General features: G+C 36.8%; 1 protein-coding gene across 2 annotated transcripts; it reads right to left on the bottom strand.

Moving 5' to 3' along the window:
- Positions 1–1,551: 1,551 nt before the first annotated feature.
- On the bottom strand, positions 1,552–20,581 carry LOC148060911 (protein FAM163A-like). Of its 2 annotated transcripts, XM_087779874.1 has the most exons (4): positions 20,406–20,581; positions 20,021–20,077; positions 5,122–5,236; positions 1,552–4,023 (listed from the first exon to the last, which is right to left on the bottom strand). In XM_087779874.1, the coding sequence occupies exons 3-4, from the start codon at positions 5,212–5,214 to the stop codon at positions 3,643–3,645; spliced, it is 474 nt and encodes a 157-aa protein (XP_087636000.1). In that variant the 5' UTR covers positions 5,215–5,236; positions 20,021–20,077; positions 20,406–20,581; the 3' UTR covers positions 1,552–3,642. The 2 variants fall into 2 exon arrangements, with proteins under 2 accessions (XP_087636000.1, XP_087636001.1); XM_087779875.1 differs by lacking the exons at positions 20,021–20,077; positions 20,406–20,581 and adding an exon at positions 9,253–9,272.
- Positions 20,582–22,456: the final 1,875 nt, after the last annotated feature.

Genomic DNA, 22,456 nt, shown 5'->3' with positions numbered 1-22,456 from the left:
GACTGCTTCCTTCGTATTTAAACAAAACCCAAGTGGAGGGGTTTTAAAACCCTCTCAGAGACGTCTGAGCAAGGAATAGACGGAAACTCTTATCTCAGTGAGGTGTGGTTAACTTTTCCAAGTATAAGTTGTTAAGAAAAATGATTCTTTTGGTGATACTAGGTAAAGGATGAAACCTCAAATTAAGAAAGTAATAATATAATATAATCTTACTAAGACTAGAATATTTAAAACATGTATTTATATATGTATTAATAGTAACCAATGCTTTAAAATTAGCCTGCATTTGATTATATTAATTGTTAAAAATGTATATTGCGTTATACATACTTTTCTGCTGCACTATGTAAATCGTTAAATTAAATTATTAGGATGTAATGTTTGATGTTTAATGTTGCACAACTGTCCTGAAGCACATTCCTGGCTGATGGACTCCTTCAATCCTACAATGGCAATGATAATAATTCTGATGTTTACACTTTGAAATTTCAACATTTCATCTCAACTATGCATTTTTGAGGGTAAAATGGATCAACTTTCATCAGTGTCTGTAATTTCTGACCTGCATTTAAGAAGCAGTGTTGGTCTGCTTTCCACAAACTACAAACTACTGAACAGGAATAAAAGGAAACCCAAATGAATAGAGGAGCAGTGTTTGCTTCTGCTTCAAAAGAGCATGTTGCCATCTGCTAAAGGAACCTCTCGTAACCCTTGTGTTGTTTCTTGGTCAAAGTGTACGACCACCACTGCATATGTATTTATGGAAGCCAGCGAGGTCATTCACCTAATGACAAGGGATACCACAAAACACATTTGGTTTATGGCTTTTGGGTCACCTTGACCCAGAGACAACACAAGGGATAGTGCAAATACATTTGGTTTCTAGCCTTCGGGTCACCTTGACCCTGAGATAACACAAGGGTTAAGACTCAGGACTGTTTAGGAATATCTCTTATCTTTGCTAGGATATCATATAGTCTTTCATTTTTGAGGATATCTTTAAGAAAACATCATGATTCTAAAGAGCAATTTTGCCCTAAGAATCATTAAAAGTACAGCCGCTGATTTATCATTTTTAATTTCAAACGATTGAGACAAACCAAACTTTGAAATGATCTCAATGCATGGTAATGAAAAAGATTAAAGATGTAATTTCAGAGGGAAAATTAAACGTGTCAAACTCATGTTTAATTGTAACCATGTGATTATTATGCTACATCCCAAATATTGACCTAATAAAAGTAAACAGCTCGTCCAGTCGCTTGCGTCAGCAGGACTTTATGAGAAACTGACACCAGATGTGGTTTTGACCCGAACCTCAAGATAAATGTTAGAAGAAAAGTAACAAAATACATTTAAACAGAACGTAAAAAAAGATACTGTTAACAGTTTAAATTAAAGAAATGTTGTTATTGAAGCACCTCATTCAGATTTTATATTCAGCAGCTTTACATTTTCTTTAATTATACGGATATAACTGAAGAAGTCTGAGTGGATAAAATCATTTATTCTAAAAGTGAACAGCGATCAGAAAATACAAGACGCAACAAACTAAAATCAAAGGTCACATGTGATCGAACGTGTGCTCAGTAGAGAAACAAGTCTTTACAAAGTGAGACCAAATGAAATATATTCTTCATAGTTTATGGTACAAGGAGGTGTGTTACATCATAAACATTTTTGTGTATAGGTGTATTTCATAACTGACGACACACACTGTGACACACAAAGAGCTCTCGCACAAACATCACCATGGAGAAATACTGTATATGATGGATCCATGGTTTGAAACGTAATAAAAGAAAACTAAAACTCCTGCCGTGGAAACCCCTACTGATGCAAGAACAGAAGTAAATGATATTTTTTATTTTCTTCAAGAGCACTTGCTTTTCCTTCTAGTCATTTGAAACTGGTGATGTAGTTTCAGTGGTTGGGACTCAACTGGAAACTAATAGAGAAACTTTGAAGCACTCTGGGAGTTTCGGGAAGAATGGGGGAGGGAGTGTGTGAGTTTAACACTTTCATTGAGACGAAATTGAGCAAAAAAAGAAAAATGGAAACCATAGAAAAGAACCAATGCTCTGCACTACAATGATACGATTGTTACGAACAAGAAAGCATTGAATCTTTTATGAAGACTGAACTGGAATTTTCTTTGATAACTAGTAAAACCCTGAATAGTCACAGCTGTTTTTTAAATAAATAAAAACAAAATCCTTCTTACAGTTGGACAGAAAATAAAACTCAATGTGTCAACTACTCGTTCCTTTAGCGTGCCCAAATAATAAATAGAGTACAGACTAATTCTACCCAAGTAAAAGTACATTTACCACCCTACAAAGATACTACAGTAAAAAAAAAAAAAAGACTTTAAAAATGCACTTTTATTAAACGTTTGTTTAGTTTTACACAGGAATGTATATGATTTCAAAGGTTCATAAGTGGGAAAAACATTAACAAACCCTACGTTTTTAAAGGTACATCTAAAACTACTAATACCACAAAAAATATTCAATATATAACCAGAGTAAACAAGTGAAATGTAAGTTACCAACTTAGAGAAAAAGGTAGTGATGGGCTGATGAAGCAGTGTTATGTTATTAAGAGGTCAGTAGGTGGCGCAATCACTTTAAAAATGATGACCGCCATCTAGTGGTCTCTGAAGATAAGGACACTGGTTCGTGAAGCTTCATCACACCATCTCTAGAAAAAAGGGTTACCAAAAACAGAGCATGTATGGAAACATTAGTTTTGTTCATCCAAAAAATGGTTTTACAAGTTGAATGGTCAACATCAAATTTATACCCAGTGTTGTTTATCATTGACGAGAACATGCAAGCTCAGACTCCCCCACCCTGGATGTCAATGAAAATAATGATGAATATTATCGTGAAATAAATGATCGTTGTGAAAATTAAACCTAGAATAAACATGGTTTGCAGACCAAAAAGTTTGTTGAGTAAAATGAGATGACAGGTTTTAACTTTGTCTTAAATCAACACACAGGTGAGTGTGATGCATTCTATGACTCAGGAGCGGCTGTGGTGCGTTCAATGGCACGGTGGAAGAAACATTTACCAAATAAAAATAAGGCAGTTTTCTTTTTTTTGCTTGAATGGAAACAATTTCCTTGAGTCTGTAACAATAATAAAATATTTTAAAAGTTATCACGGTAAAATATTATCGAGTTGAATAAAAAAGCAATAAAAAAAAACACAACTCTGCCCACAACTGATCTATTGGCTACACTTGAACTTCCTGACACATAAACAAGCCTCGACTCAAGATTTTATATTCATGCATTTGGAGTAAAGTTAACATACTTTCATTGAAGAGGTAGTTCATTAAATGTCATTGTGAAACTGAAATTGAGGAACAATACTTTCCTGCAACATGACGTTATCTTCTCACGACACTGATAGTAATAACAGGATTGATCATCACTCACTGTCAGTCCATGTCGTTCTACATTATCACTAGCACGTTACACAAACAAGACAAAACACTCCTGTGCTGGACTCAACAGGAGGGATTGATTCTTCAACACGTGTTCACAAAAGCTTGAATGAGAACACTAGTCCGAGTGTCATGTGCAACGATCTGCCTCAACCAATCGAACTACTGATCCATCACATGCAGTGCTCAAACGTCGGTGCTGTAGGCTCGTGGTGGTGGAGGAGGAAACATGGCTGAGGAACCGTAGTAGTTCACAGATAAATCCCCGTGAGGGTTGGCAGACAAGGGTAGAGGAGCCGGGGGGTTCTCGTAGTAGGTGTGGAAGCCCAGCCGCTCGCCTCCATTACGCATGTCCCCGCTGAGCCCCGAGCGGATGGAGTACGGCGAGCAGCTGGGACAGGGTTTGAGTTGAGGTCCACTGTCCAGCTGCTCCAGAGAGACCGGTGTGATGTCGGCGCCGTCGTTGGCGAGGGCATTGCAAGCGTTGCAGGGAAAGTGAGATAAGGGGTCGGGCCCCACCACGGAGCCCTTGTCCCCCTCAGACTCATTCTTCTTACAGCAGTAATACTACAGGGGGCGCAGAAGATCATGACAATGTTAACCATTATTTATTGTAATCGGAACCTATAATTGTTGACAATAGTGTGAATATTTTGTAGAGACTGGTGGTGTTTTTCTTTTTAATACCATGTCATAATAAATGTACTTTAAAGCAACAATATGTAACATTTGACATCGTTAGCTCCAGATGTTCGGTAACTAGTATTTTGTAATAAAATTCATTGATTTAGTAGAACTTTCTAGCTATTATTTTCACCATTTACTACTTGACTTTGTCTGAACGAACAACCAGGTGAGTCTGTGAGTCTCAGAGAGTCCGTATTTTCACATGTACTGTAAAGTACTGAGGGACTTTAAAGTTACCAGAAAGATAAAAACAGTACCCTACGAGAGCCTTTATCTTGTTTGTGAACGGATAAGCATGTTGTAATATTGCAATGGCGTAATAGAGAAGCCACAACATTGCAGTTGTTGTCCTGACACTACGGTGCTCAAAAAAAACATTTTCAATCTTGCTACTCCAAAGAGAAAGTTCACTCATTTCGCCTTAAGTCAACTAAGGGTTGGTATTAGTTTCAGAGTAAACTGTTATAGTCAAAAATCTATGTTCATTTTGGTGAGCGACTGGAGCTCAGTTGTCTTTATCTTGTCCAAAAAGACACTTAAAAACCAAATACCCCCATACTGCTCATCTGTAATGTCCATTTTGTATTGAAGACTCGACACTAGGAATTTTTAAGAAAGACATTAATCTGTCTTTTTGGAGAAAGAGGGAGATGAAGACGAAGACAACTGAGCTCCAGTTGCTTCATTAAAATGGACATACATTTCTACCTATAACAGATTACTCTGAAAATAATACCAACCCTTAGTCAACATGAGGTCGAGTAGAAAATGGGTGAAATCTTAAATATGTGTGAAATATCAGTTTAAGTGAGTCATTGGCACTTTTTTGGTCAGACACCATAAAGAAGTGGTCGACATAAATCTAAAAGTAATCAGACATCGTGTTTTTTAAAGGAACATGATTTTTCTAGTATTAGATGGTGAGATAATCATCAGTATATTGCAGCTGCTCATAATACGATGGAGCACACATAGTACCTGGAGTCTACAGTAACAGAGTACTGCTACGATGCATAGCAGTATCACTCCGGCGAGAATTCCTCCAGATATAACAATAGTTCCCGCTGACATTCGACCAGCTCTCCATCAAACTCTGCAGAAAGAAAAGAAAGTTAATGTCTGTGTTATGTTGAAATTGAATTAGAAACCAATTTAAAATATGCCATATTATTTATGTGTATTGTAAAAAAGTTTAATGATATAAATAGATCATAATAATTTACACTGACATTCAAATTTAAATATTTATCCAAGGTGTAACAAAGCAGGACATATTATTTAATACTGGTTTGTTCTTATTATGGCAAAATCACAGCAGATGACATCCTAAACATGAAGTAAATATCTCCTACTACAGCTTCAGTAACACAGAGACCTACTGTATATTAACTTCAAATCATAATCATCTCATATTCACAAAAACCATATAGTCCTGTGGAAAATAATGACCTTAACTCTCTTCAGTGAGAGTGCTCTCACCAGACGCTCTGAAATGAAGTGCTTCTTGTACAACAATGCAAGGCAGCATCAATGGAAGAAGATGTCTTTGTTGATCCCAAGGTGTTCTGGCAGCTTTTTAGCATGGTTAGCATTCAGCAGGTGAAGACTGCAGTTGAAATGTTGACACAAGGATTCTTTTTATTCGTCAATCCATTCACCACGTTTAAAACCCTCCCTTAAAGAAGGTGCTATTAAAGATGTCGTTAGCAGCATCAGTAACCCCTGGCATGTTTGACAGGGAATAATCTAGAGTGGGCAATACTTTCAGGGTTGTCCCATCTGGAATGGTGAAATCTGGCACCTGAAGAGGTAGATGGATACTCAAACCAAGCAAACCATCTGTTAAGGTCAACCAGGGGTCAAAGGGGCTCTTTAAATGTCTTTGTTTACAGACTGTGATGCACTTCATACTCTTACACATGCTCAGAGGATTAATGGTGGAGAATTTACCTTAAATTTCCAGAGCCTACATTATATTGGCCTTGCTAAAAGCTGTTTATGATAGTAAAGATCTGAACTTTGAAAGGAAGGAAAAGCAGAAAAAGAAGTAACTTTCCCTCTGGTACAGTCTCTTCGGATACATTCCAACTGTGCACTGAAAGCAGTCCTGAAGCACAGGGTCAGAAACGTGTTGACGGTTTCCCACACATTGTCCTGTTCTGTTTTGTGGACTGTAGGCAGGTGACATGATGTGGTTGAGGTCAGAGAGGATGAGGAGGGGGCATGGGGTGGCTCTGGATTCATCACGTCTTCCAGTAAACAACCAGTCAATGGTGTTCTTTCCAAGAGTCCACCCGTGGTCTTTAGTCCACACGGATAGGTTGATGCCATCAATCTTCAAGTCTCAGTCTGGCATGTTATTTTTTAACCAGTTCCTGATCTCACAAAAGACTCAGTTGAAGGGAATCAACTTTGTTGTTAAGAGCCGGGTTCGAGACTATGGCCTGCAAGCATTTGGCTGTACTAGCATGCCAACCTACTTGCCTGTTTCTTCTCTGTGAATTAGGATTTATTTTCACTTTAATATAACATCCAAACAATCATCGATTTTGATAAATTCAGCTGAGCCGGTAATGTTTGTATAGTGATAAGAATTAAGGTCGAAATGGTCTATAATTTTTTATAGTATTTTTTTTAGTTTATTTAGTTTATTTCCATTTAAATCAGGAGCTCAGGAAGCCTCTACACTACTGGGTCCTGCATCTTAGGAAGAAATCAAATAAAAAAAACAATAAAAGCGAACAAATTTATTGAGAGAAAATAATTAAAATATATTGTACATATATAGTTGTAAAGCACAAATAGGTTAATTATGGTAAATGTCATAGTATATACAGGGAGTGCAGAATTATTAGGCAAATGAGTATTTTGACCACATCATGCTCTTTATGCATGTTGTCTTACTCCAAGTTGTATAGGCTCTTTTTTTTTTTTTTTTTTTTTTTTTTTCGAAAGCCTACTCCCAATTACGCATATCAGGTGATGTGCATCTCTGTAATGAGAAGGGGTGTGGTCTAATGACATCAACACCCTATATCAGGTGTGCATAATTATTAGGAAACTTCCTTTCCTTTGGCAAAATGGGTTAGAAGAGGGACTTGACAGGCTCCGAAAAGTCAAAAATAGTGAGATATCTTGCAGAGGGATGCAGCACTCTTAAAATTGCCAAGCTTCTGAAGCGTGATCATCGAACAATCAAGCGTTTCATTCAAAATAGTCAACAGGGTCGCAAAAAGCGTGTGGAAAAACCAAGGCGCAAAATAACTGCCCATGAACTGAGAAAAGTCAAGCATGCAGCTGCCAAGATGCCACTTGCCACCAGTTTTGCCATATTTCAGAGCTGCAACATCACTGGAGTGCCAAAAAGCACAAAGTGTGCAATACTCAGAGACATGGCCAAGGTAAGAAAGGCTGAAAAACGACCACCACTGAACAATACACACAAGCTGAAACGTCTACTTGTAGACCGGGCCAAGAAATATCTCAAGACTGATTTTTCTAAGGTTTTATGGACTGATGAAATGAGAGTGAGTCTTGATGGGCCCGTGGCTGGATCGGTAAAGGGCAGAGAGTTCCAGTCCGACTCAGACGCCAGCAAGGTGGAGGTGGGGTACTGGTATGGGCTGGTATCATCAAAGATGAGCTTGTGGGGCCTTTTCGGGTTGAGGATGGAGTCAAGCTCAACTCCCAGTCCTACTGCCAGTTTCTGGAAGACACCTTCTTCAAGCAGTGGTACAGGAAGAAGTCGGCATCCTTCAAGAAAAACATGATTTTCATGCAGGACAATGCTCCATCATTGCTGGCAAGAAAGGGTCTAAAAGAAGAAAAACTAATGACATGGCCTCCTTGTTCACCTGATCTGAACCCCATAGAGAACCTGTGGTCCCTCATCAAATGTCAGATTTACAAGGAGGGAAAACAGTACACCTCTCTGAACCGTGTCTGGGAGGCTGTGGTTGCTGCTGCACGCAATGTTGATCGTGAACAGATCAAAACACTGACAGAATCCATGGATGGCAGGCTTTTGAGTGTCCTTGCAAAGAAAGGTGGCTATATTGGTCACTGATTTGTTTTTGTTTTGTTTTTGAATGTCAGAAATGTATATTTGTGATTGTTGAACTGTTATATTGGTTTCCCTGGTGAAAATAAATAATTATAATGGGTACATATTTGTTTTTTGTTAAGTTGCCTAATAATTATGCACAGTAAAAGTCACCTGCACACACAGATATCTTCCTAAAATAGCTAAAACTAAAAAAGCCCTGCTCCAACTTCCAAAAATATTCACCTTTGATATTAATGAGTGTTTTGGGTTAATTAAGAGCATGGTTGTTGTTCAATAATAAAATGAATCCTCAAAAATACAACTTGCCTAATGTATATTTTACAATACACAATTTAAGTGTAGTGGTTTCAAGATTGATTATTTTTCTTCCAGGATTCTTTTTCTTCTGAAGACCTGTTAAATGTTGATGTAGAAGAAAATGTTTTGATATCTGCCAATGAACATTTAAACTAGTTTTGTTTTTTTGTATCTAGGCTTGTGTTGAAATCTGCAAGAAAAAAAAGAAATGACTTACATCCAGTTATTTGATTTGATTTCCAACTTTCTCTATCCTACATCAAGTCAAGTACAGCAATAAATATGTGGTGTAAATACTGTACATGTAATACATGTTTGAAGTTCATTCAGAAAAACAACATATTTTCCCTCTGTTAAATGTGCAAAAACACAGCATGAAATATCAATTTCAAGGCAATTTAATTGTCAACTGTTCTTTCAGTCTCTAGTTGTTTTCCTTCCGGCTTCCGTTTTTCGCTTTCTAAACATTTTTGGCAGCTTGCAAACAAGTTGTGGGTTTTAGTGTGTTGTGCTTAAGGCCTTTGTGAACGCACATCATGTCCAAACGGAGAGTGTCACCATCCAATCTGCTTAAGCAATTCAATTCAAGATGCTCAGGTTTTAAAACATTACGTAGAAAATGAGTAATATCCTTTTGTTTTGCTTCGGAACCCTTAAATGTTGGTTTCCATCTGAGTTTAAGCAAATCTCTGAAATTATCTTGGACACCATAAGTGGCGTCTGTGGACTTGTTATGCGGGAAACACTTCAGAAGGCAGTCAGAATTGCAGAGATGGAGTAGGATCAGTAACCATGACAGAATGGTGGAGTGCTACTTAACGCCTTCACTCCCTAGAACACCTACGACCAGAAAAAAAGATGTAGTGGCTGTGATAAATTACATTTTTATTAATGTCTCACTGTTAATCTTTTTTAATTGGATTTTAAGACTAAATTCAGTTGTGTAAGGATGAGTATAAATCCTGAGCAGCAGATACCACGAGTAAGGAGTGACGAGTAAGTACATAACCTTGATTTTTTTTTCAAACAAGACAACAAAACCAATGTGTCCGAGGTGAGTCATGGAGGGAGACATTGTTGCCAAGTAAACTGTTAGTTGATTTTCCTGAATTAAACGATTTCACTGGTTCACAGGTCTGTAGACTCTGCATCACTGCCATTTAAATAATAAGTCATTTTTGGTACATTATCTGCAACTATTGGTTACAAATGTATATTACAGCACCATTCAATTACACCAAAGCACACAGGTACTGAAACAAAGGTGCAGATAGTCGAGATTGTCCGATGTTAGACCACATAATTGGTATGAGAGCCTTGAAGGATTGTACTGACATATTTAAAGAAGGAGGTTATAAGCCATCTTGCTGTGACTGAGAATACACTTTGAAATGATTGAGTCAAATATTTAAAATAAATTGAACAAGTTCTGTTTACAATGAGGATCGTTGATTTACGTGGTTAATTTATAAATAAACTAATATAAGAAAGTATATATTTTTTCTAGACAATCCAATGTTTTCATTTGACATTTTTCATCATTTAAATATTTGACATCTATTACCATTAAACACCTATACTGAAGCCACAAAAAGCTAATTTATTTTTTAATGTATTTATATAATTCAGAGGGGGGGGGGGGGGGGGGGGGTTTCGCACAGGCTGGCAGAAAATCCTTGTTGGATCTCTATCCCGTTTTTCATGATGCCTTGTCCACGTAAAACCAGGATCACCCGAGGGGCCGAGACACTGTGGAGGATGTGAGGTTCTAAATGAAGCTTTAGGACAATAACAGTGCTTAAATATCAATCAAATGTTGATATTCCAACTCAGTATTTTAAGTGTTTATTTGATTTTGTTTGTAATTAAAGCTCATATCATCTTCCCTGTTCACCAGCAGTTCCTAGTGTGACACATTCAATAATTACATTACTATTACAACTATTATTTGATTCAAACCATCCGCTCTCTAATCCTTTATAGTCCAAATGAGACCACAGTGAGTGGAATTCTCTGGATAGAATACAAAAGCTGGATTAACATGCTGAATGTTGCGGCACCAACACCAACATATGGCCTAGTTTGTTTAGTGCACGTGTGTGACACCCTTTCACAATGCAAAAATAAATATTCATTTAGTACCTATGTGAATAATCAAAGAGCAGCTCTCTAAGTTGCACACACAATGGCCCCTAGATAGTTGCTGCACACAGATAGTCATTATGAAACATGCATTAGTTAAGATGTGTTAGCATTATGAAAAAATATGTCCATCCTAATATGCAATCAGCTCTGTGAGATGATACATCGCACACACGCTCTGCTTAAAAGATTCATAGAAACTCACACATGGGCAAGGATTCCAATAAGTTCCATTGTGAACCAAAGGAAAAACGTTGCATGAAAAAAGCAACAAATTACATGCAAGTCTATGTCAAAATAAATCTTCAGCCTGGGGTCTTGCTAGCAAAGGGAGCCTCATATGTAGCATAAAAAATGTATTATGCTATTAACAAATAATGGGGTAGTAAATATTCTACAGCAATCTTAACAGTTGTGCCAGTGGCATCCTCTAGTTTTGGTCATGTTTTAAAATTCTTTCTAAATAACTTTTCGTCCTGAAACATCCATCAAAACATGAATAGGCATTCAAGCTCTGAAGGTTCCTGGGCTAAACAATAGATATACAGATTTGTTCAAAGGTCTGAATAACCCAGGGACTTTGAGAATAACTATTGGCATTACAAAATAAAAAAAGAGGAATCAAAAGCGCCCTCTGTTGGTAACTTATGCATGTTTTTTTAATCTTTATTTGGGTCCTTTGTTTCACGTTAACATCTTCTTCTATATTACTCATAACATGACTTTTGTAAAAAATGTAATCATTCTATTGTGAACCGTTTTTATGGAATGAATTCACCCATTTGTGTTTAAGGAACATGAACTATTGAAGAAAATGTAAGACTCAACTAAACTTTTGTTGACATCAATTCGGTTTAAAATTAAAATAAATCATTAAAATGCAGAGGCTGAAGACACTTTGAATTCAATGACACTCAGTAAAACCTTGATAGAAAAGAGCACAGGGTAATTCTGACACTCGTTCATTTCGCCATAAGTAGAAAAGAATCACAGACACGGATAAAAACCTCCAATTAATTAAAATGAAACTATGACATTTATTCTGATTTACACAGTTCACTGCTGTAAAAATGTTCAAATAAAACCATTACCATAATTACAACTCAAGATGACACGATTCAATTAATTTTCACCAGAAAATAATCAAGAAGGCTTTTTATTTGAAGAGTCAAATTAAATTATAACTTAACTCAAATGATAAGTTTTTTTTCCCTCATTAGTGTAATTTAGTAGTTAATCAAATAAATGTGATAATGAGCTCCTTGTTTATACTAAAGATAATTGACTTCTTGTACACGAATATAATGGGTTACTAATCTTCCTTAATATTTCCATAAAACAAGTAAAGATCCACATGTGGCTTTTTTAAGGTTAAAAAAAAGTTTTTTTTTCATCCTGTAATAAGAGAATATAGAACCTCAGAGTGAGGAATGAACAGAGCCTCTTCAACTTGCAAAGGTTACACGAGCACAACGGACGATTTAAATAGATGAATCCCTGTCTTTTTCTTTTAGCACTTCCCATCAGCAGTTGCCACGGCAGGTCCGCCTCTTACACCTTAAACTATCTTGTGCATCAATCTCATCACACCCACCTCCTATCCTCTTCGTGTCCTCAGCTCAACATGTGCCCGTCTTCCTCGTATCCTCTTACCCTCCATCTCTTTTTCTATCATTCTTTGTGCATTATGTCTACAGTGTCTCATCTACATGTGCGCCCTTTAATCATAGCTGTGTCTCATATCTCATTGTATCTTTACTAGGAATTTGCATTGATTCTACTTTTGTCAACTCTTCCAGTTATTTTACATTTTAATAATGCCTTCTTTAAACTGCTGCTCTTAATTCAATGATGGTCCTTCTCCCCTTCTTTCTTTAGAGGCAACTAATGTGTTGATTTAAGCGTCTCTTAAATTGATCTATTGATCTATTGGACCTCTATGGTACTCATCAGTATGTGTCTGTTTGTACAAAACTCTCTTTTCACTGAAATATTTACATTAGAAAATTCCATTTTGTCACCCTGAATCAGCAAATCCAGGAGGTCTCCACCTCCAATGGAATTGCTGTACAAACGAAGCGGGTGTGACTACAGCAGGCTGGAGGAGGAGTGAAGACCATTATTAAATCATAATGGATTCCACTCTCTTAATCTCTCTTTCAGAAACAGAAGAACTTTATAAAGTAATAACTTGGAAACATGGTCATGATAAGAGACTCACTGTTGGAGATGAGATAAGATACAAAGAAGAAAATTGAGAAAAAATGAGTGTTGTAGACAATAAAGATGGTTTTCATAGGAACTTATCATCTAAATAGAATCATCTAGACATTGAATTTCATCGACACATCTAGTTATACAACTTACAAAATACATTTTTAGAAAATACAATCAGCATTAAGAAACAACAACAAAGCCAGTGAGCATTCTGGCCACTGTAAACCTGCTAGATGTAGTAACATTACATAAATAAAAACATTTGGCAAACATTGCTTCCACCCTGATATTATTCCTTTTAATATTTAAAATGCACTGCAGATGCATCTTTGGTGTTAATCGAATAGTGAGGAGAATTGACATCAAACTCTCTTTAAGCTTCTTCCTCCGTGCAGATACTCCATTGCGTCACTCTGCTAAATTATAAAAACTGTGAGGCATGACCATCTTGTTTAAAGCAATGTGTAGTTTTCTCTCTTTGCCCCACCTTGATATTTATGACTATTAATGCTTTGCATCTCAATAAATTCATTCCGTTGCTAAATTTGTTTCTTTACATGTGCTATAGTAACTTTAGACTAATTCTTGTCTGATCATGGTCTTGTCTTAGGTTCTCTGTCTCGACCAGTCTTGGGCCAAAATAGCAGTTTTGAAGCACAAAGAAGAATTTTTACCTTTTTTTAGCGTTATGCATGGCAGAAACTTTTGTACCCCTCCCAAGCCTATTGAAGGAATGATATCAAAAGCCTTTCTTATGTGATGATCCTAAGAATCATCTGAATCTGGAACGATCCGACTATATTTTATGAAAGATTCAAGAAACTGAAATGAAAATCGTGCTCATTGAAATATCTTTAAAGTGGTGTAAAGCTGGTGTTAAATCCATACATGTATTATTATTATTATTATTATTTTCTCACATATGTTGTAGATTAAGACACAATCTGCACTTGCTGTGGTGTCACATCAGTAATAATTCAGAATTGGTTCTCTGCAACCAAACTACCATGTTACCTCCAGTATATTTAGCATGCGAATAATAAATACATTTGGTGGTATGATGAAGATATATACAACCTTTTTTTGAAATCTGGCCAGTTAAGGTGGATTGATATTACTTTGTCTTATAAACCGTTTTTTTGTGTTTGGAATTGTGGCACAGTCTGTACCTATTTTTGTCATTAAAATCTTCTTGTCTTGTTAAATCATTGCTTTATTATTAATAAAAACAACTTAAATGATAGTTATGTATAATTAATAAACGGTACCGATTTTCTCATTTCAGCAGTAGTACTACTCACTTCACTACACTTTGAGTAGCTTGCACTGGCAAAAAAGTTGGTCGCTCCTGTGTTAGAACTGCCTTAATGTTCAAAGTCTTATTTGCTAGTCCCTCAGAATGGAGGAAAGTTTTGACCTGGTCCGCTACAGTCATACAGGCTGTAGACCTTAGGATTTCTTCTTGATACTAGGGGATGGTCTTCTACAAGGGCACCATCTTAAACATTACCATTACAAACATACCAACCCGTGCAAACTTCCGAATTGGAAACTAGGGGGACAATTATACAATTCACATTCTACACCACCTTATACCAAATTGTAGTATAAATTTCAACTCTTATCAAACAACATTGACAAAGCATTTGAAACATTAATACCATTTAAGTCCTCTTACTTTAGCATATCTGAGGAGGTAAAGAGGTATCACGCTCCACTCATAACAATTAATTTGGCATTTTCGTCATGTCTACAAGCAGCAAAGCTAAATGTGCGAGGCAGCTGGGCAAGGTGTCAGATTTTAATTTGTGTTCTCTGTGGGTAAGGAAGCTGCTCTGCTTGTGTGAACCTACAAGCAGGCACAGGTGTGGACGATTGCCGCATTTATACACAATTTCAGCACAACCTCCGCACTGTATATGCCCAGATGAAAACATAACGCTAACAACATTACATAGAGGGTCTTGTGTAGGAAGAAGTGGTGAGGACAAGATACCTTTTCTCCACATGTAGTGTACAACCAGAAATGTATTAGCTGGCAACATTGATGTGAGGTCAATGTACATCATTGAGTATAATGTGTAAATGGTTAAAAACAGAAGCAACTGATTTAAGTAAAGTTCTGTGAAGCGTATACATATATATGCAGTGAAGTGGATGCTTATGATCCTACTCATGTAGCCATTCATTTCCATGTACCTCACAGTACTCTCCGATTTCTCAAATGTTCACCTCAGGCGCACACTATAAACTGAAGAAGATAATACCAATCCTTAAGGGACTATGAAGGTTTTTGAATGCACCATTTAATCCATATTCATGAACACACAACACCGAAGGAAAGGCTGTTTCATAATATAGCATCTGTAGGATATATGGGATTGGGTGGAAAAGATGAATTACTCTTTTGTAGTTCAGGGATGCTGATCACAGCTTTTTAACCATCTGGAGATGCTATTTTAAGTTGCAGAACATATAGTTTTCATAAGATCATGCTTTAAAATTAAAGATCCTTGGACACAAAAGGTGTTCAATACCAGTGTAGGGAAAGCTAATGGTAACTCAGTACTGTTAATTCTTTCAAAAGTAACTCAGTTACTTTAAGTTACTCATTACTTTCAGACTAAATAGTTACTAGATAGGAAAGGGAAAGTAACTTTTTTGTAAGAGAGGGATACATTTGCCTGGGGAAAGGGCAGGTATAATGTTGTGATGAATCAATTCAGACAAATAAATTAAAAACAACAAATTACCTTTGCACCAATTGTTACAGATTTCCAAATGTTTGAGTGTATCAACAGGCCATTAACGATCTTTGCCCATTTTATCTATACTATTACAACATTTTATTAAATAGGGGTGTAAGAAAATATCAATATAACAATATAGCCCGATATTCTTATTCACGATACTGTATTGATATTCAATTGCAGTGTATCGATATTTTTAAAAATATATACATTTGCGTTTCCATCACACAACTGTGAAGCAGCGGCTATTCTGCAGGGAAGATGTGAGTGGAGGTGTTGAGGAGAAATCACACTACAAGATTAAACACCACTAACTTTATTGAACATCTAAAGGCGCATCACGATGAAGAATATGAGCAGATCGAAGAAACAAGAAAGACGGAAACAAAACGAAGCAGTTAACTTTGCTGTTCTGTAGAGACGAGAGAAACTTCTAGTCGACAATAACAAACGTTCTTGTTGGTGTTAATGTTGACTTCATCATTGGAATATGCCTCGATCCAATAAATCGAGAGTTTGTGTTTAATACTGGTTGAATAAAGGCTGATTGCATAGTTTCGTGTGTGTGATGTCACCAGATTCCCCACTATTTTAACAAACTTTAGGATGATCAATGATGACACAAAAATACATTTACAATAAAAAGTTTAGTTTGGTCATAACACTGTTAAACGCTTTACTAAATTACTTTTAAATCGTGTCTATTACATATTAAAATGATTATTATTATTTTATTTTTTCCAAAGATAATAAATAAAATAACTTTGAATTAAAGTAAAATTTTATTTCAAAGCTGATGTTTCGTCTAAATTTGGCTTTAAAACAAAATTTAAAGATAAAAATATTAAATGTTGCTCAAGGTTGTTTGAGCACATTGTGCATTGTTAATAGAAGTTTACATTTTTTTGATAATATTTTGAGAAGCACTTTCCTACAAGCACTATTTCATTAGAGAAAGTATTTGCCCATTTCTTTGCTGTAAAACCCGAAAAAATATTATTTCTTTAAAAGAAACTAATATATCGTTGTTCCTACAGTATCGCAGTATATCGGATCGTCACACATGTATCGTGATACGTATCGCATTGCCAGATTCTTGCCAATACACAGCCCTAATTAAAACATTAACCTTTATACAACTGTGTTAAATAAAATGCAAATGTCAAATAAAATAAAACAAGTACAGACAACAGTGAACTAATGAAACCCACAATCTAATCTTCATAAAAATCAACATTTCTGTCTTATCGGCTGACTGAAAATTCCTTGCTTTTTCTGTATGTTTCGTATTTAGTTGTATGAATGCATCATTGACGAGTGACTAAAGGTGCAAAGAAAGTAAAAAGATGTTACGTTTCTTTCAGTCTACCTCATCCATACATTCATTCTTCATTTTAAAATAGTAAAACCATAAACGTCTATCTAGTTATAATCCTGTATGAATATAAAAAGCCTCTAATAAAAATAAATGGGTCTTTGAACCTCTGGCACGACTCTTAATTGAACTGAATGATGGTGTGTTAAATAAGGACTAACAAGGCTATTCAAATCAGAGTAATTATTAATGGGTTATGGTTTTTGGCAAAGTATTTAGTTACAGCACTTGTTACTGTAACAACATATTAACAGGAACACATTACTTAATATTGCTATATTCCGAACACTGCTCAATACTAATTGTTTCATGGCCGAGATCATTATAGAAGGTTACTTTCTATTATTTGCCACACAAACATAAACATAAATAGCTAACTTAGAACACTAACATGAATCAGTTGCAACCTTCAACTATATTTCAATCAAAATAATTTTGTGTCCAAATATAGACTGTATATAAAATCAGATTGTGCTCTTGGCTCAGCAGAATGTCTGTAAAGCATGGTGGGCATTGTTTTCCCCAAGCAGCAGTTGCCAGCAAATGTAAAATATAATGACAACGGAATCAAACTAAACAGCTTTTTTCACGATTTTCAAGCCCACCATTATCAATCCAAATTGGTAGCTTACATCTATATTAACTGCATCGTGATTGGTTAAAATGAAAACATTTTCAAATGTATATATTTGCGAAAAGACACTGTAGGAGCAAGATTGTAAAGACATACCTGATACTCCTACTGGAGTAGGAATATTTAGTTGGGCTGGACTACCAAGTTTGTGCTGGAAATCACAGCGAGTCTCTGCAATTTTAAAGCCCCCGGGCTTCAATTATTCAAGTATCATTCCTTGAACAATATTTTTCCATCACCATGCGGTTTAGCTAGATAGTAAAATTGGGACTTCTCAGCCTCATCTGCCACTGAAAGCACTCACCGCATCATGTGAAGAGAAGAGCACAGCCACATCTAGGACACCCACCACCAATGTAGAAGAGAAGAAAGGCAACCCAGAGGAGGTGGAGGAGGATTTCATTTATAGATGTCTAATCAGAATTCAATGCAATTTCCTTGCATTATATAAATGGCAATGTGGAGGGCCACTATGAGTCACTTGGCTTTTGTTCTTGTTGTATTGACAGTGTTTTGTGAACAAACATGAGCGAGACATTATATTGATCGGGTGTCGTCAATCGTTGCCTGCTGGCACCAGGTAGCCCTCAGGTGTCATGTCAGGTAAGGCTTCTGTTTTGGAACGGAAATGTTTTCAATGTCTGATTCCATGTTTCACAACGGGTTTAAATCTTTGTCAATACTGCCGGGCGATTGAACATTAGCATTCATTATAGATGGAAATGCAGGCAACTTGTGTTGTATTAGAAGTAAGTATCAAACTAGTAAAAAGACGCACTTAAAAACACCCAAATACCTCCATGGTGCTAGTCTGTAACGTTCATCTTGTATTGAAGCCACGACAAGAGGAAGTCCGCAAGTCTGTATTTAAGTTTGTAAGTTTATTTGTAAGTTATCAGTCTATCAATTCCTGCTTGTTGTCTTCTCACGTTCAAGCACATTGCAAGTTTCAGTGCGCATGCACAAGATTTAGGCTGCTACGCTACAAGCTTTCACTAAAATCAAGTATAAAATATAGACTTGTTTATTATTTTCTGAAACAATTCCTTGTGCCGAGGCTTCAGAACAAGATGGACGTTACAGACGAGCATCACAAAGGTATTTGCTTGTTTTAAGTGCGTCAATTTTGGCGAAGATGAAGCTGGCCTAGCAGCATCTGCTCATAAAAGCTTAAAATAAAGATTTGTTTACATTTTTGGGGGAGAATTCCTCATGTCGAGGCTTCAATACAAGATGGACATTACAGACGAGCACCCTGGAGGTATTTGGATGTTTTCGAGTTTGTCTTTTTGGATGAAGTTGAAGACAACGACGCTAGAGCTCCAGTCACCACATTAAAATGGATATACGTTTTTGTCTATAGCTCTAAAAAGGAATGGATTACTCTGAATATAATCTATAACCTTAGTCGACATGAAGGTGAGTAGAAAATGAGTGAAGTTTGAATTGTGGTTGAACTGACCCTTTAATGCTTTTGAAGTAGTGACTACTGACATGGACATTTAGGGTGTATCATGTGAGTGGTGAACATGAAAAATATGGTACATCTAGAGAAGGTGTAAAATGTTTAAATCCGGTCCGTGGTGATTTTGTAAGCGATTCCAGCCGATTGGGCAATAGAAATTGTGCTATGCTTAGAAACTGCAACTGTTCTTTGACCTCTTATTAAAGTTTCTCTGTCAGAAAAGTCAAAAATCCATAAATAAAAAACCCATCTATTATCCATAGAAGTGAATGGAAAAAATGTGACCCATTGTTAAGTAAGTAAGTCAGTAAGTAAGTAATTTTTATTTGTATAGCGCTTTTCCAGACCAAGGTCACAAAAGCGCTTATCAATAAAGTTTTCTCAGTTGAAGGAAACAGTTTCTGGTCAGTTTTCTGCAGTGTTGACGAGAGACATTTCTTTATCAAATACAACACCCAGGTTTCTCAGGCTCAGTTTGACAGACTGACCTAAGTCACCCAAGTAACTGTACCATGATTGTAGTGGTCCGGGTTTGGGACCCCTGATCCAACAGCATATATACCGTAAATGGGATCATTTGTTTTCCATCAGACGGTGTCTGACCCCAATTAATGGCTGGATTTACTTGTGTAAGTACATCAATTCGACTTTGTTTTCTCTTTATTTTAGCTTAAGAAACAAGCCACCCCCATAAAGATCTAGAAAGAAAGATCAATATTCTTAGTACAAGGAGTTAAGGATTAAAATACAGGTAGTTTTAGCATACGTCTTAGCTTAAGACCACGAACAGTGGCTCACCCAGAATATATCACCTATAATAAAATAGTTTTTGTTGTTGTATTTTGTAGTGATACCTAAAATGCATACAGGATTATAAGTATATTGATCCATTAAGGAGTAAAATGGGTTACAAACAAAACAGCAAACATACCTGCAAGTATCACCATGTAAAGGAAGACATCCTCCACTGTGCAGCCCTGTGAGTCCCCTGAGGAGAAAACGACAGAGAGAAGCTCATTTATAACAGTGGTGGCCCCGGGGTCCCAGCAGTGATGTGGTCAGCACCACAGCTCCAACAAATGATCCAGGTTTGGACAGTAGTTCATTACTCACTTTGGAAATCCACTTACATCTACTTTAACACTTCACAAAGACGAATTAACTGTTCATGTTTCAGCTCCAATAGTCATGATTAAAAGTGGTTTTGTTTCTACCTTTCTATGTAGATAAATTGAATCATAAACTAGTAGCTTTAAGGTGAATTATGGACAATATTCGATGTTTTTGATGAAGAATAGTGAATATAATGGTCGTACCTTTCACGAAGAAATTCCCGCCAACCTGTTTGACAGTCGCTCGTGCCCGGCAGCAGCTCCGAGAAGATGCTAACCTCACGCCCGGACACCCGCGGTTCTCTCGGCTCCTCTCTCTACGACCACCGGGACCACCGCGTCATGATGTGCTCGCGGTTCAAGCGCCGGCCTCCGCAGCTGGAGGCGGAGAACGAGGCGGAAGGTCCGGCGGCTGAGTGGCGGCTCGGCTGCGGTTCCCTCGCTGGAGGAGGAGGGGGGGGGGGAGGCTTGACACCTGCTGCCACCGGTCCCGGAGGGGCGGGTGCTAGGAGAAGAAGAAGAGGAGAGAGCGTGAGTTATGACGTCACGTGCGCGTGACATCAACTTGGTTGGGGTACCGGAGGAAGAGAAGGAAGAGGCGGCGATCGTATAGCCTGGTTTCATCCTCATCGTCATCTTCATCGTGAGCGAACCATCCCGCACGCGAACGCCGCTGTAGAAAACTACTCTTCCTCTTGAGCGCTGTTTAGATTTGTCTCTTTCAGCGTCAGAAACTTTTATTGACAGTGTTGGAAACACAACATAGTATATTTTTATGGTGGCAAAACAGAATAAAAGAATAAGGTAAATCACAAAATAAGCAATAGAAAAACAGCCATGTAGTCGTCTTTTATTTAGACAGTACTTTTAGTTTGAAATATAATAATATATATAGGGAAGAGGAGTTATATATTATAGATCTCAACATTTACAGCAATTCAATTCCAATTTATTTTTAAAATACAAAGATACACTAACCTAGCAGGTTAACTAATAATAAGTACATTAAATTATTAATAAATTAAATAATAATAATTAACTTAAAAGGGGTCCTGAACGGATCATCCAAAAGACAAGAAAAAAGCTTAAAACATTTGTGTGGGGATTTACTGAATTAATATATATCGAATTTGTGGCTTTTTTATTTTCTTATTAAAGATTACGTTATTTTCTTTGTGGCTCACGTGTGTTTACTTTTTCCTTCTCTGATGGGGGGCCAAGGTCAGTTTGTAACAGTGTGATGATCGCAAGGGGTGCCAAAAAGTTAAAAATATATATATATTTTTTTCCATAAACGAATACTAACTTTACAAAGGAAATTTCACTAATCGTGTCATAAATGATATAAAATAAACCAAATAACCCTTCCTGGTTTGTTTTTTTACAGAAAAAAAGTCAGAAAAGATAATTTTAGGCCCCAAAATATGTATAGCTTTCACAGCAGAGCTTCTTAGAGAGCAACACAATACAGGTAGAATATAACAGAAAAAACATACAGTCTTGATTTTTATTGAGCTACTCTAAAAAGTCAATATGACTGGTCCTATTTTTTTGTCATGCACTGTCAACTGTGCATGACAGTAAAAATAATCAAAATGAGGCTCTTCTATTGGGTCTCCAGATGTGGAGGTGGGCTGTAGTTTGGGACACACTGGTTTTAAGGAAGCGTTTTGTTTGGTTTCCTTGTTTTTTTGTTTAAGTTTAGCTCTGTGAGTTGTACCTCTATCTTTAGTTATTTGCTCCAGGATGTTTGCGAGTATGTGTATGTCCTGTTTGTGTTAGCACTTTGTACAGTTGAATTTTGTTTATATTCTCTGTGGATTTTACTTTTTGTTTTGGATTCATTTTTCTCCTGTTTCCACCTTTTTTATTCTGTTTGCTTAAAGTGTTTTGAATCACGAGTGATAGTTCATGTGACTAAGTAGTTAGTGTTAGTGAGTAATGATGTGCTGTGAAAAGAGATGGAGCTTCTCTCTCTTTTTAAAAAAAATCATGATTGACTTATTTGACCAAAACAAACATCAGTTCTGACTCACATCTCCTCCCTCTCTCCAGATGCAGATTCAAATGTGGTCCAGTTTGACTATAACACTCATCCATAATTACCAGATTTATCAGCTCAGCACTTGTTTAAGTCTAATCTTGATCCCCGAGAAAATGGCTCATCACTCTGGCCTGTGTGTGTGTGTGTGTGTGTGTGTGTGTGTGTGTGTGTGGCGACATTAAGCGAGCGGTGCAGGCGGGGGGCTGATGAA

Source organism: Callionymus lyra, chromosome 18 (genome assembly GCF_982586985.1).
Source record: "Callionymus lyra chromosome 18, fCalLyr1.hap1.1, whole genome shotgun sequence".
Lineage (NCBI taxonomy): Eukaryota > Metazoa > Chordata > Actinopteri > Syngnathiformes > Callionymidae > Callionymus > Callionymus lyra.
The sequence above is the reverse complement of the archived record's forward strand: the minus strand, read 5'-3'. Positions and strand labels throughout refer to the sequence as shown.